At 40.3% G+C, this 13,701-nt stretch overlaps 1 protein-coding gene across 2 annotated transcripts; it reads left to right on the top strand.

Annotated features, from left to right (window-relative positions):
- Positions 1–3,422: 3,422 nt before the first annotated feature.
- On the top strand, positions 3,423–12,513 carry piwil1 (piwi-like RNA-mediated gene silencing 1; the record flags this gene model as incomplete). Of its 2 annotated transcripts, none has more annotated exons than XM_079269978.1 (20): positions 3,423–3,488; positions 4,472–4,568; positions 5,259–5,387; positions 5,497–5,711; positions 6,122–6,243; positions 6,529–6,609; positions 7,070–7,267; positions 7,381–7,489; positions 7,798–7,924; positions 8,209–8,326; positions 8,561–8,675; positions 8,783–8,970; positions 9,356–9,428; positions 9,606–9,806; positions 10,972–11,075; positions 11,237–11,304; positions 11,384–11,537; positions 11,784–11,909; positions 11,996–12,143; positions 12,397–12,513. In XM_079269978.1, 20 exons carry the CDS (start codon positions 3,423–3,425, stop codon positions 12,511–12,513), a joined length of 2,556 nt encoding a protein of 851 aa, XP_079126104.1. The 2 variants fall into 2 exon arrangements, with proteins under 2 accessions (XP_079126104.1, XP_079126103.1); XM_079269977.1 differs by having other exon boundaries at positions 3,423–3,506.
- Between the last annotated feature and the right edge of the window lie 1,188 nt (positions 12,514–13,701).

The following is a 13,701-nucleotide window of genomic DNA, read 5'->3' as shown; positions in this document are numbered from 1 at the left end:
ATTGTTCATGAGAGTGATGGCCAGTGGAAAGAAGCTGTTCCTGTGTCTGGTGGTCTTGGCGTACAGAGCCCTGTAGCGCCTACCAGAGGGGAGGAGTTGGAACAGCTTGTGTCCAGGGTGTGAAGGGTCTGCAGTGATCTTTCCAGCCCGTTTCCTGACTCTGGAGGTGAACAAGTCCAGGATGGAGGGCAGGCTGGAACCAATGATCGTCTCTGTAGACCTGCCAATCCGTTGGAGTCTCTTCCTGTCCCGTTTGGTGGCTGATCCAAACCACACAGTTATAGAGGCGCAGAGAACAGACTGGATGATGGCTGAGTAGAACAGGATCAGCAGCTCCTGAGGCAGGTTGAACTTCCTGAGCTGGCCACACATTTAGTGCAATGTCACACACAATTCATTTGTCTATTCGGTATTTAATGGCGTATTCATTATTTAGGGGAACAAATGTTTTCATCTATTAATGTAAGAGAAGCTTTGTGAAATGTTTTGGGAAGGAAACATTCAAAAACTACTTGGAAATGATCTTCTCCTTCTGATGGAGGAGTGCTATTGGAAGTGAACCTCAGTGATTTTGACAACTGTTCAAGATTTCTAACCGTGATGTGTGTGTTCTGTCTCCATTGTAAATAGAACACCAGTTTGTTTTAGATTCAACATACTGGATGCTTGGTTTGACTGCTTATTCTTCATGGGCTTAGAAACCCATGGTGCAACTGTGTGCACGTGTTTATGTGTGTGTGTGTGTGTGTGTGTGTGTGTGTGTGTGTGTGTGTGTGTGTGTGTGATGCAGTGCCTCCGTCTTTTTAAGGAGGAGCACACTGATGCAGAGCAGATTAGGTTCCACGGCAGGCAAGCGAATAATCTAATTTTCCTAACCCGCTTACTGATATCATGGCACGGTAGATCCTTAACATTCAGAATCCCCTCTTGTTCTGGTTTTGCAATCAGGAGCTCAAGCTTAATGGGACCACTGTGATTTGTGTAGAACGAAAGCTTGATCCTGTTGTTTTTAACATTTGACACAGGAAGTGAGGTTGAATGCTACATGAATATCTACAGATACTATTAACACAACATGTTCCTGACAGGGATGGTAATGGTCACGCCCTTGGTTGTGATGATAACAATGTAAGAATGAAGGGTGTGTATTTTGTGAACGTGCAGCCGGTTTGATATGCTAACTGTGTTGCATGTTTCCTTTCATCAGCTTTGAGCCGTAGTATCTCACAGAAGCATGATTAGTGTGAGCGTGGAATCCACACCGCTGGGGGCTGCAGGGCGAGCTTGAAGCCTGAAGCGAACATATCAACGTGATATGACAACGAAGCGACATCAACGTCCCTGGCAGCGTGCACCTTTCCCAACCTCACACTGCTCAGCTTGCAGTCCCCTTTCCCTGACCACATCTTATTCTTTCATTCAGACTCTTTTTCAATGGCCTTTGTTGTTGTTTTTTAAGAGATAGCATGTTTTTTGAAGAACAAAATGTTTTGTTTTTAATCTTTACAGTAATGGGCCATTTGTGTATGCTTCATATTGTTCAGCATTTGACTACAAATAGTACTAAGTGTGTGTAATGTTGAATTGGATCTGGTCAGATGCGTATCGGTCTAGTGGATTTATGTGTCTTATGTGGCTCTCCGTGTGACTTACTTTCCCTTTTCAGCCAACAATCAGGCTTGATGACACTTATGTCCCTGCTTTTTTCTTCATCTCCCCTCAGCTTTCTTGCAGCAGATCCTCCCAGACTGGTCCATCAGGTCTGAATCGGGAATCACTCTTAGATCTCAACATGACAGACTTGAGTACACCTTCCTAAAAATGCCCTCAGAGGTGTTTAAGTTCAGCTTCAATTGGTGGAATGTCGAGAAGAGAGGAAAAGTTTGGGATAAAATAATAGCTTTAATCAGGAAACCTCTTAAAATGATTGCATAGGAGGACTTTTTACTTTGTAAAAACATTCTTAACACTTACATCTCTGAATCGACATTTTTTCCTCATGGTCATAAGTTGAACTCGATGGGAAAGGGAATGACAACTACATACACACTATACTTATTATAGAAGAAAGCCATGTCTTAATAAGTCATCATAACGTCTCAGTACTTCATTTAATACTCAAACTTGGTCTGTCAGTCAATACGGTCAGAAAAATCATGGTCATACTTTCTTTTCATGAATACCCTTAACCAGAATCCATGTAGGCCTTACCTACATGCCCCCTTCAGGCCAATTCATTCAGTAAAAGGTTAAATCAACCGTCACTTATAAAACACCAACAGTTATGCTTATTAGAGCCCCGAGTTTCATCAGAGACGTGTTGGTAACCATAGACAGCCCGAGTCTGTAAACATGATATACTGCACGTCGTGCTTTGCTGACATCTAGTGGTCACCACTGAGATCTCACTCTTAAAAAAAACATGCACTCACACAACAGCACTAACGTTAGTTTAAACGGACCACTGCACTCAAAAAAGTAGTTCCATAAGCGTTTCTGATGAACTACTTCAGCAACCTTTAAATAACGTCTTTATTCATGGTCATAACTGAGCTTGTAATCGATTATAAAGTAATATTGCAACTAAAAAGGTGTTCGATAAATGTTTTTTTTTTTTAAACCGTTACAAGCGTATTCATTTTTGAAGTGAAAAGGCCTCCGCTAAATTGCTGGTCATCGGCGCACCTGTGGTAAAACGTTCTTTCGTCGACTGGTGAATGAGGAGGACGGTACTTTAAAAGTGAGTTGAATAAGAAAAAGATAACGGTGATATAAACATTACATTTAATGCGTGAATCAGATTTGTCACTAAGTTTTGATTTAATGGTAATTCGAAATGAACACTATAACCACTTTCAGCCAGCAGGGTCATATCCATCATGCCTGTTAACCAAGTTAATGTTTGCTAACTTTCATCGCTAATAATTTCTCCTAACATGGAAGTACTGTAGATTCATGTCGAACTTGCCTAACTTAAAAATATAATACATTGTCATGGGTGATTTAAAAAAAAAAAAAAAAAAATGCATCGAGCGATAACCTTTGTTAGCATGTTAATGGTGGCTAGCCTTAAATTAAGCTAGCAGGTTGAGTAGTAGGCCGCATGTAGCTAACGTTGTATTAGAAGGCGCCATCTTGTCTGCGAGATGACTTGCGATTTCAGAAATTTATAATATGTATCGAACTATGTTGATGTCCCACATTGTTTTTGACCAAAAATAAGTTGCATTACCTTAACTAACGTCCATTTTAACAACTTTTTCTTTCGGCTTTCAAAACGTAAGGCTAGTTTGTTACCAGGTAGGATTGTCAGACAATCTTTTTTCCTACATATTTCTTTAGTGCTTAGTTATTTGCTCCATACTTTGTATGAATGGTAAGAGTTTTCTATTTGACAGCTTCATCGTTGAGACGTAACAAAAATGACGGGACGGGCGCGAGCTAGAGCAAGAGGCCGAGCACGTGGTCAAGAGACTTCGGCACCTGGGGTAAGAGCCGCATGCACTGTAAATTGCTGGGTATCTTTATGTTAAATGACTGTTAACCTCTCTATATCTACCTGATTCTTGTTTCATTTTGGTTGTGTGGTCGGTATAGCCCACCCCACGTGACTGTTTCCCCCATTGAACTGCTGCATCTCTCACAGGTGTGCTGTCCACAATGACAGGGTTGCCTTATGCCCTTCCTTCCACATAAATTTTGCCTTTCGCCAAAATGTTTAATGTCATTTATTTCAGACAGATTAAGGTTGAAAAGTGTGTGCTTCTTTTTAAACTATAACATTAAAATCCATGCAAAACACTGCGTTTTGCACAACCCTGTCCTGCTTAATTTCAGAATAAAAGCCTTGTGTTAAGGGATTATGTCCACAGAAAGACTAGATGGCTTTTATTTTGAAACGGAATGCAAAGTGTTGAGGGGAAAATATAAGGTAACTTTTTTTTTTTTTTTAATGTCTGACATGTTTTACAGATATATATTTTGAAACTAAAGTAATTTTGCATGTATGATATAAATATTCTGTAAAAAAAAAAGATACATTTAAAATTGACTGTCTATTATTGCTGTGAAATGCGGAAGGCATGCTGAGAAATTACATTTGATGTAGCCATAGTTGAGCCGCAACATGTAATCACCAACAAGTGGCCTGAGTTGTACATGCACTGCTATGTTCACAGCTATATTGTCTCTCGACGCGCACTTGTGAATGTTACGCCATATACACAGCGTGAACCGATGGTCATGACCAATCAGTGGGCTGAACGGAGATGATATGCGGGTGATGGTGGCCAACTGACGGTTGAAAATAACAGTACAGACTTAAGTTTAAATCTAGGACAAGAACGCATATACTATAATATCCAAAATCTAAGAAGACATGGTACCATATCACAATATCAATATATTGACCAGCCCTAGTTTGAATAGTGTCCATGATAAAATATATTTTCTTTCTCTCTTGAAGAGCCAGTCTCGAGATGCTGCACCACCAGCTCCCCCACCTGCAGAGGGAGAGCTGGTTGGTAGAGGGAGGCAGAAGAGTGCGCCAAGACCTTTTTCTGCAGACGGTACAGTTACAGTCATGATATATCTGTCTCATGTCAAATGATCATGGCTATTCTTGCTTTTGCAAGTCTGCATAGAAATGCAATTACAAATGTGGATTGACAGAAACATCTTTCAGAGTGGTGCATTCATGACTGAACTTTCTTTTTTTTCTTTTTTTTTTAAGTAGTACATTATCTACACCAGGGGTAGGCAACCTTAGACACGTGCCATCATTGGCATACTTGCAATAAGTGCAAGAGTTTTTTATGGAGATGTTAGAGGGCAGCCTTCTTGTGTAGTGCTCTCGTATACAGACATCATTACATGTTCTGATTATGTGAGACATTTTTGATATAAATGTTGCTATTATGTGACTAGATTAAAATTTTGATGTTGTCATGGTTAAACTTAATGTTGGCCTTTAATGTGTTCTAGTACACCGATAAAAATATAACAAAAAATGGCACTTCATATAAACTAGGTTGCGGACCTCTGGTCGACACCTTCCCACACCAAGAGAAAAGTAAACCCTGGCATACAGTGCAGGAAAATTAGTTATCTTTGACAAGGAGTTTAAAAAAAATGTATTTTTTGAGTTTTGCCAAATATATAATTCCCTCGATTTCTTGTAACTTATTATTTCAGATGTATGCCTAATGTTAAAATGATTCATAATCATGGTTGTGACTGACTCAATTTGTTTTTATCAGCAGTTCTACAGATTTCAGCTGGATTTCAGCAGATGAAGCTAGGAGAAAGAGGTGGACGCCGCCGGGATTTTGACGATGCTGGGGTTAACACCAGGCAGGCTATGGTGCATGTTAAGGATTCAAAGACGGGTCAGTCATTCAAAATGAACGTACACTAACACATTCAACAAATATACATTTTATAATTGTTGCAGAAGATTATATATTACTCTGTAAAATTGTGTGTTTGCTTCCTCAGGAACATCTGGTGATCCCATTCGGTTGAAGGCGAACTTCTTTCGCATCCTGTCCCGCCCTCAGTGGGTGCTGTATCAGTACCATGTGGACTTCGACCCACCAATGGAGGCTCGTCGTCTGAGAGCCGCCCTCCTCTTCCAGCACGGGGAAACGCTTGGCTCAGCACGCACCTTTGATGGAGCTCTGCTTTTTCTACCGCTAAGATTGCCCAACAAGGTATTCTGATCCTCAAAACATGTGGAATTAAAGAGAGGGGGGAAAATAAACTTATGGCTAATCGCACTAGAAATGGTTGTCACTTTTGGAGTTCACAAGTCCTCAGAGTAGCCTGCACCCTTTTAGACCAGAGTTAACTGGAGTTTGACTTTTTAATATAACAATGTATTGATATATCTTAAAACAAGAGATAGGATGAGACGATACCACTGATATAGTTTGATGTTGCGTAATATAACAAAGCCATGCCAGTGTTAGTTGCATCTCTCCACACTCACTCTTGGCCCCGCTCACTCTTTTTGGCTAATTTGACGGTTCTATTGTTACTTATTTTGGATGGAAGGTGTGATTGGTAAATCATAACATTTTGTGATTGTTTCTTGTACTTGATTGTCTAACCTTGTGTTTAGGAGACAGTGCTCCACAGCGAGACGAGGAATGGAGAGAAGGTTCAGATCACTGTCACCCTGACGAATGAACTGCCACCCTCATCACCAGTGTGCATTCAGTTTTACAACATTATTTTCAGAAGGTAATAACTTCCAGTTTTCGGGTCTTACGTAATTCACCGTTAGAACTGAAATATTTAAATGCTTCAGCTAAATATAATGAAATATCCTCCAAAAATTGGATTTGCTTGTGATTAGTGTAAATATGGTTATGGCTGGTGCGTTTTCAATTGGAAGTAATTCATTACATCTGATTTATATAAAAAAAAAAAAAAAAAAAGCTTAGACGCCAATAACATTCACCACGGCATTTTGGGTCTTTGGAAACTTCCAAATGTCTCATAAATGGTGTTACTTCATTTCTTTAGGATCTTGAAGATTCTCGGCATGCAGCAGATTGGACGCAACTTCTACAACCCCAATGATCCACTCAACATCCCACAGCACAAGTCGATACATTTACCTCATTGTTTTCTTTTGTACAGCTCTACCACAGACTATAGTTCCAGAATTATAGTAAATTTGTTTTAGATGTGACACGAGCGTCGAATATGAAAGCTAATGACTGGTGCATCTGTATAGCAGTCTGTAAATATACTGTTTCACAGTTTTAAATACAGTTCTGTGTTCTTCAAAAAATAAATAACATATTTGCTCTTGGGGAGGTTTAATGAGCTTACGTCCTGCTTTTGTAAACGTAGACTAAGAAGTTAAGTCGGTGTGGTTTGCTGCTTTCTTAGAAGTAGCAAAGACCTGAAGGACCATCTTTTCATTTTCTAAAATCATGGTCCCAATAGAATAGTTTAAGCCAAGTAATCTGTAGTGGAGTTTAGTAAATGGGCATTCATCAATGATGGAAACTAACTTTTATTAGATTTGGGATGAAGAAAGTGAATCTGTCTGTCCTAGGCTGACCATCTGGCCAGGCTACACCTCCACCATTTTGCACTATGAGACATCCATCATGCTGTGCACTGACGTGAGCCACAAGGTGCTGCGTAGTGAGACGGTCCTAGACTTCATGGCCAACATGAGGCAGAAGGTTGGAAATCAACGCTTCCCTGAGCTCTGCGCTAAGGAGCTTGTTGGACTCGTAGTCCTCACCAAGTAGGATCAATGTTTCTCACACACACATTCTTGGATTCATATGCACAAATGAGCATGAAAGGGATGTGGTTTATCAGATCGTATTTGTCTTTCTCCCACTGTCATGTTTTTAGGTACAACAACAAGACCTACAGGATTGATGATATTGCGTGGGATCACACTCCCATCAACACATTCACGAAGGGAGACGAGGACGTTTCATTCAAGGAGTACTACAAGACGGTAGCTGTCATGCACTCAGCAGAAGTGTTTGTGTAACTGGACAATAAGTGAATTAAGCTTTCCTGCGTCAACAGATACACACTGATGCATACACACATATAATGTTGCTTTGAACTCGTATTGGCAAGTTCTCCATTTGAAGGACTTGGCCAAAGAGAGGGAAACGCATGTAGACTCAGTAAACAGATTAAATCTTTAGGGATGCTTTTTAGGTTAAGTCTAGTAAGTTATGCACCTAAATATTAACCTTATTCATGACTACTTTCTATTCAGGTGTGCACTCACATTTTCATACTTTCTGTTCTAAGCAATACAACCTGGACATTGCTGATTGCAACCAGGTGCTGCTGGTCAGCCATGTGAAGAAGATGGGTCCTTCTGGAGGTCCTCCTCCTGGCCCGGCCATGCTTATCCCAGAGCTGTGCTTCCTTACAGGTTACAATCTTATTCGCGCGTGTGCGTGTGCGTGTGTGTGTGTGACTTAATTCACCTATGGCTGTGGTATCGGATGTGTATTGATGAGTTTTGTTTACCATGTACGGAATACTTTTTACACAATTGTTTTCAGTTGTGACGGGCATAATCTTGTGATCACAACATCAAAGTCCTTTTGAGGTTATTGGTGACGGTAGTTGGCCTGTTTGGATGTCATCCATGGTAAACTAACCATTCAGTGAAATCTATCATAACTTTGAATGAAAACCTAATCTGTTTAACAGGCTTGACTGACAAGATGCGAGCTGACTACACCATCATGAAGGACTTGAGCACCCACACCAAATTGGAACCAGATGCGAGGGAGGGACGCCTCAACAGATTCGTCAGTAATATACAGAGGTAGGGGATTTTCCTTTGCGCCTTTTTGTGTAGTTATTGCCGCAAGAGTCATAGTCGCATTTTACTCTTGACATTTCCCTCCATGTTCTTGATACTGTAATTACTTTAAATATGTATCCTCACTGTTTCCCGTTGAAGTGGTCCTCATCTCAGCAGCTTGTGTAATTCAACTGTTCATATGCACGGAAGTTAGAATGCAAGGCTTTGATTTAATTCCGAAACATTATTTCATAGGAATACTGACGCACAAGCGGAGTTGGATAAGTGGAGACTCAGCTTTGATAAGGAACTCCTAAATCTGACTGGCAGAGTCCTTCCAGCGGAGAGGATTTTACAGGGACCAGTATCGGTATAATATGCTTGTGTTTACAGAAAATTGTTCTTTTGAATTACTTAAATGAATTATATTTATGTGCTCTTAATTGAGAGATTAACATCATAATTTGTGTCACCCAGTATGGCTACAACCCCAATTCAGCAGACTGGTCCAAAGAGATGCGTGGGCTGCCTCTGATCAGCGCTCCTCCACTGGATAACTGGATTATGCTTTACACCCAGCGTAACGAGGCCGAGGCCCAGTCCCTCCTGCAGACCCTCAACAGAGTCGCAGGTCCACTCAATATCCGCATGAAAAGAGCAGTCATGTGAGTTCTAGCATAAGAACGATGAGGGAGAGAAATGAAATCCTGGAATTTTAAGCTTTTTATTGTTAAAACTCTTTTAAAGAGGTTGATTCAACTTCATGATAATTTTGGAGGTGTGAGTTGTAATTCAATACACACATTCTAACCTTCATGGGGAAAGGATTTAATGCTTGGCCCACATAATACACTGGCTACTGAGTGTATAATGTAACTTTTCTCCAGTACTTGGAATATTTTAATGTTTTAAAATGTTTTATTTAGTAATGAAAGCTTCATAATTTAATGATTTGTTCTTCTTAGTCAATGTATTGTTGCCTAACTAAATGTTTATTTTTGGTAAAATTGGTTTTGTAATTTAATTATTGCAAGCTGTCTTTTTATTTAGGATCGAGTACAATGATCATCAGGAGTCTCTCCTCAGAGCCCTGCAGCACAATGTTGGACCCGAAACACAGATGGTTAGTGACTAAATATACAATGCATTAACGTGGAGGTGCAGATAACCTTCATACGTTTTACTTTTGCATATTATTTACTCGGTGCTTTTGACATTTCTTGTTAACCATGGATGAACGGTAAGGTTTACATGCTGTGTTGTTAAGCAGTATAAGACCTTTCATCTGTTGCTATGTTAGGTGGTGGTGGTTCTCTCCAGCAACAGGAAGGACAAGTACGACTGCGTCAAGAAGTACCTTTGCGTGGACTGCCCTACTCCCAGCCAGTGTGTGGTTGCCCGTACCCTCAGCAGACAACAGTCACTCATGACTGTGGCAACCAAGATTGCTCTTCAGATCGCTTGCAAGATGGGAGGAGAGCTCTGGACTGTGGAAATCCCTGTAAGTCATGTGCACTCTCATTCATTTGTACGTCGAAGAGGTTAGGCGCGTTTGGGAATACAAGATAAGTAGTAGTCGAGTGGATTAAGCCGTCGGATGTTTTAGAGCAGATAAAGAATAGAACTGTTGTCGTTAAATGTTTTACAAATGTTGATCACAGTGTCGCATTTAAACAAGACACTATACAGGATGTCACAAGTGGAGGAATCTGAATCAGGTTTGTTAATTGATTTGGAGCTGGTTGCACAAAGGCTTAGACCAGTGGTCGGCAACCTTTACTCTCAGAAGAACAAAAAAAAAACCTCCTAAAACACATTTGATTCTTTTAATGAAGGTAAAACAAAGTAGAGCTGTGAGGATCTTCTCTGCATTGTCCGTATCCGCATGTCGTCCACCCACACAAATTAATGAAATCCTCTGATTTAGAGACCTGCAGTCGCATGTGACATTTCAACCCCCCTCTACCAGTCCCTTTAGGCTCTGTTGCTTTTTAAAGTATATTGTATTGATGAATGAGTGTTTTCTTTAACTATTTACTTAAATGATGAGAGAGACTGCTTTCGGAAAATGTTTCCATGTGTGCAGTAATGTCAATGCAGCAAATGTGCTACATTTAGGCAGCAAAACTAAAAACTGTAGTTATCAAGTTGGCAAGAAATGGGACTAAACTTTTAGCTGACTCAGCTTTTAGCCACAGATTGCCGACCCGGGCTTAGACCATCGAATAGACAGACATCCAAAAATCCATCTGTGTCCAAAGTAGCATGAAATGATTTTTCTTCATGCATGTTTGCCATATTCACTTTATCATGTTTTGGGGGCCTGATGCTTGTTTGTCCCATATTTGAGACATAAATATGACGTTCACATTCTTTTTCTTTCTGATTCAGGTATGCATTGTGGATATTAACCCTACTGTTTATCAGCGCTAGCTTGTAAACCTGTGTAGCTGTACCCATATGTTACTCATTAGGTTGTTAGGTTGTTCCACAGGTCTGGGTTAGTGAATGTGTTATCTGCAACTACTTGAAATTAAATTTCTTTGTCCAAAGCTGAAGGAGAGAAGGGATTCCTTAGTTTTCACCAGAGTTTTTGAGTCCATTTAGGGTGGGGGGTACAAACGCAGACATTGCAAATCTGTACTGATGTCTCACCTTTTGTGCAGCTCAAACAGCTGATGATTGTGGGCATTGACTGCTACCATGACACCCTTGCTGGGAAAAGGTCTATCGGAGTTCTGGTGGCCAGCCTCAATCAGTGCATGAGCAGGTTAGTTTCTACAACTGTTTCTTTCCAGACTGTACCTTGGTCTACAGCCTGAAGAGGGCTGCAAAAGTCTGCTTTACAATAGTTGTATTGGTTACCTCAGTCTTTGATTGAGTGCCATAGCACAACCATTAAATTGTGACATTTCTAATGTCTTTGTCAAGGTGGTACTCAAAGTGCGTGTTCCAGCACAAGGGCCAGGAAATCATGGATGGACTGAAGCTGGCTTTATGTGGCAAGATTCATTTCCACGACATTAATTCTCTATCAACAATGTTTGCATACCTGTCTTAAATGTGTTTGTTTTCCAGGTGCACTGAAGGACTACCTGAAATTCAACAACTGCTTGCCTTCACGCATCATCGTGTACAGAGATGGAGTGGGAGACGGCCAGCTGCACAGCGTCGTCAACTATGAGGTTGCACAGATCATCGAATCCATCAAGTCCATGGGGCAGGATTACGAGTAAGGTTTTCGTCGTTAATAGCGCGCTCAAAAAGCTGCTGCACTTATAAGTAGTTCATCAGACATAATCGCCCGCATTAAACACCTCCCTGTCCTTGGGCAGATGCTGAAACGCAAGTAATGCCATCAACTCTGGTTTAAATGTGGACTTTTTTCATATTTAGGTGGAGTTGAACAAAGCTCAAACTAATTTGTAAATTGACAGTTTTTTTTTTTTTATGGAGCCTCTGCATCTGCTTGTCACAGGCCCAAGCTGAGTGTGGTGGTGGTGAAGAAGCGCCTCAACAGTAGGTTTTTTGCCCAAATCCACGGCAAAGTGTTGAACCCTCCCCCGGGCACAATCGTTGACTCAGAGGTCACCCGTCCGGAGTGGTATGTTGTTGGTTTTTGGCTGTTCCTGCATTTGTTTTAAATGTTGTTGTTGTAGTGGCTAACTGTTGTGACCTTTTGTTTGCCAGGTACGACTTCTACATTGTGAGCCAGGCTGTCCGCATGGGAAGCGTCTCCCCAACCCACTACAATGTTGTGTACGACACCAGTGGACTGAAGCCCGATCACATGCAGCGGATCACCTACAAGCTGTGCCACATGTACTACAACTGGCAGGTAGGCTAGCTTTGAAATCGCTGCGTTAATAAGCTTGTTTCATCCTGAATGGCTGTACTCTTAGTTTCTCCAAAGTTGAAACACTTTCAGATCAGGAGTGGGCATTTCTTTTTTATATATTTGGGTACACCCTGTTATTGAATTTCCGATATTTAAGAATAACTGATCAGCGCCAACATTTAGCCCAATAAAGCATTAGCAACGGTCAGTGTTTTTGGGAATCAAAATTGTGGTTTATTTTTCTGTGCTTCAGGGGATCATCAGAGTGCCCGCTCCCTGCCAGTATGCCCACAAGCTGGCTATTCTTGTGGGTCAAAGCATCCACAGGGAGCCCAGCATGAAGCTGGATGACCTCCTCTTCTACCTGTAGGATGACGAGCGGTTTGTTTGCCTCTGACTCTTGAGTTGCCATGTTAAAAACTGTATATGTAAACTTTATTGAAGAAAGTTCTCTTAAGTTAAGTTTTGCAAACGCTAAGTTTTATTTTTATAGCCTTTGTGTATTGAGTTATGCAGTTTGAGAGGTCCGACTACAGACTCAAATCAGGGACCAAAAACTGTTTCATATATGATAAAACAATGCACCCTGTCTGCTGTTAAAATTCCCTAAAGTAGATTAATGTTCAGCGTAATGTCATAATTGACTTGTTCCGAGTTATCCACGCTGGTCCTGAAGTGGGAAATGTTTCATTTTCATTTCTACAATGACCTTGTTTTATTCACTTATAACTTAATTACAAGTTGATGTTGTCTTTTGAGTAATTAAAATATAAATATTTTTTTTTTAACTGTATTTTGCCGAGTGTTTCCTAGTGATTTGTGGATCATCTGTGTTAATGGCTGTCCTCCACAGTTGGTAGTACAAGCATGCTAAAATATTACATTTGTGTTAGTAATAAGGTTCTTATGGGTTAACGTCTAGGATCTATTACGGCTGTAATAAATGGTTCTCATAAACGTTTATGTCAATTTGTCTAAGTTGAATCACCCATGCAAACATTACAAAATATCAAATTTATTTAGGGTTTTTTTTTTTTAAGAAAAGATTGCACATGCACACCCACACAATAATTTGTAACCATCAATATAGGCTGATATTTCTTATAAAGCTAGCACACAATTGCAGACTTTACAACAATATGGTCTTCAAGACACCATGGGGAAAGCTTGCACTTGTTTGATTATAAAGTTAAATGTACAAAAAAGGCAGTTTGAAAATCAAGTATAAACATTTTAAACAATTTTTACAAATGGACAAAGTACAAAAAGAGCAGTCACTCAAAATGAATAGAAGCGATGTCTGACGACATGGTCCATAAATAGGAAGAGTTGTACATCAGTTTATCATGGCTGTCCGGCTGCGAATTGAACAAAGTGACAGAATGTTTTGCATACATTCTTTTTTTTTTTTTGGCAGTTTTAGTTCAACTCTTGTATATAAAAAAAAATAGGCTAGATTTTCAAATACATGAGGATGAAATGGCAAACGGAATGGTGAGGGGAAATAAAGAGTTTAATTTCACGCACACAGACGGACATCTGCAAAATCCTTTTGGGC

This window comes from Melanostigma gelatinosum (assembly GCF_949748355.1).
Source record: "Melanostigma gelatinosum genome assembly, chromosome: 6".
Classification (NCBI taxonomy): Eukaryota; Metazoa; Chordata; class Actinopteri; order Perciformes; family Zoarcidae; genus Melanostigma; species Melanostigma gelatinosum.
Note: the sequence above shows the minus strand (reverse complement) of the source record. Positions and strands in the feature narration are given on the sequence as shown.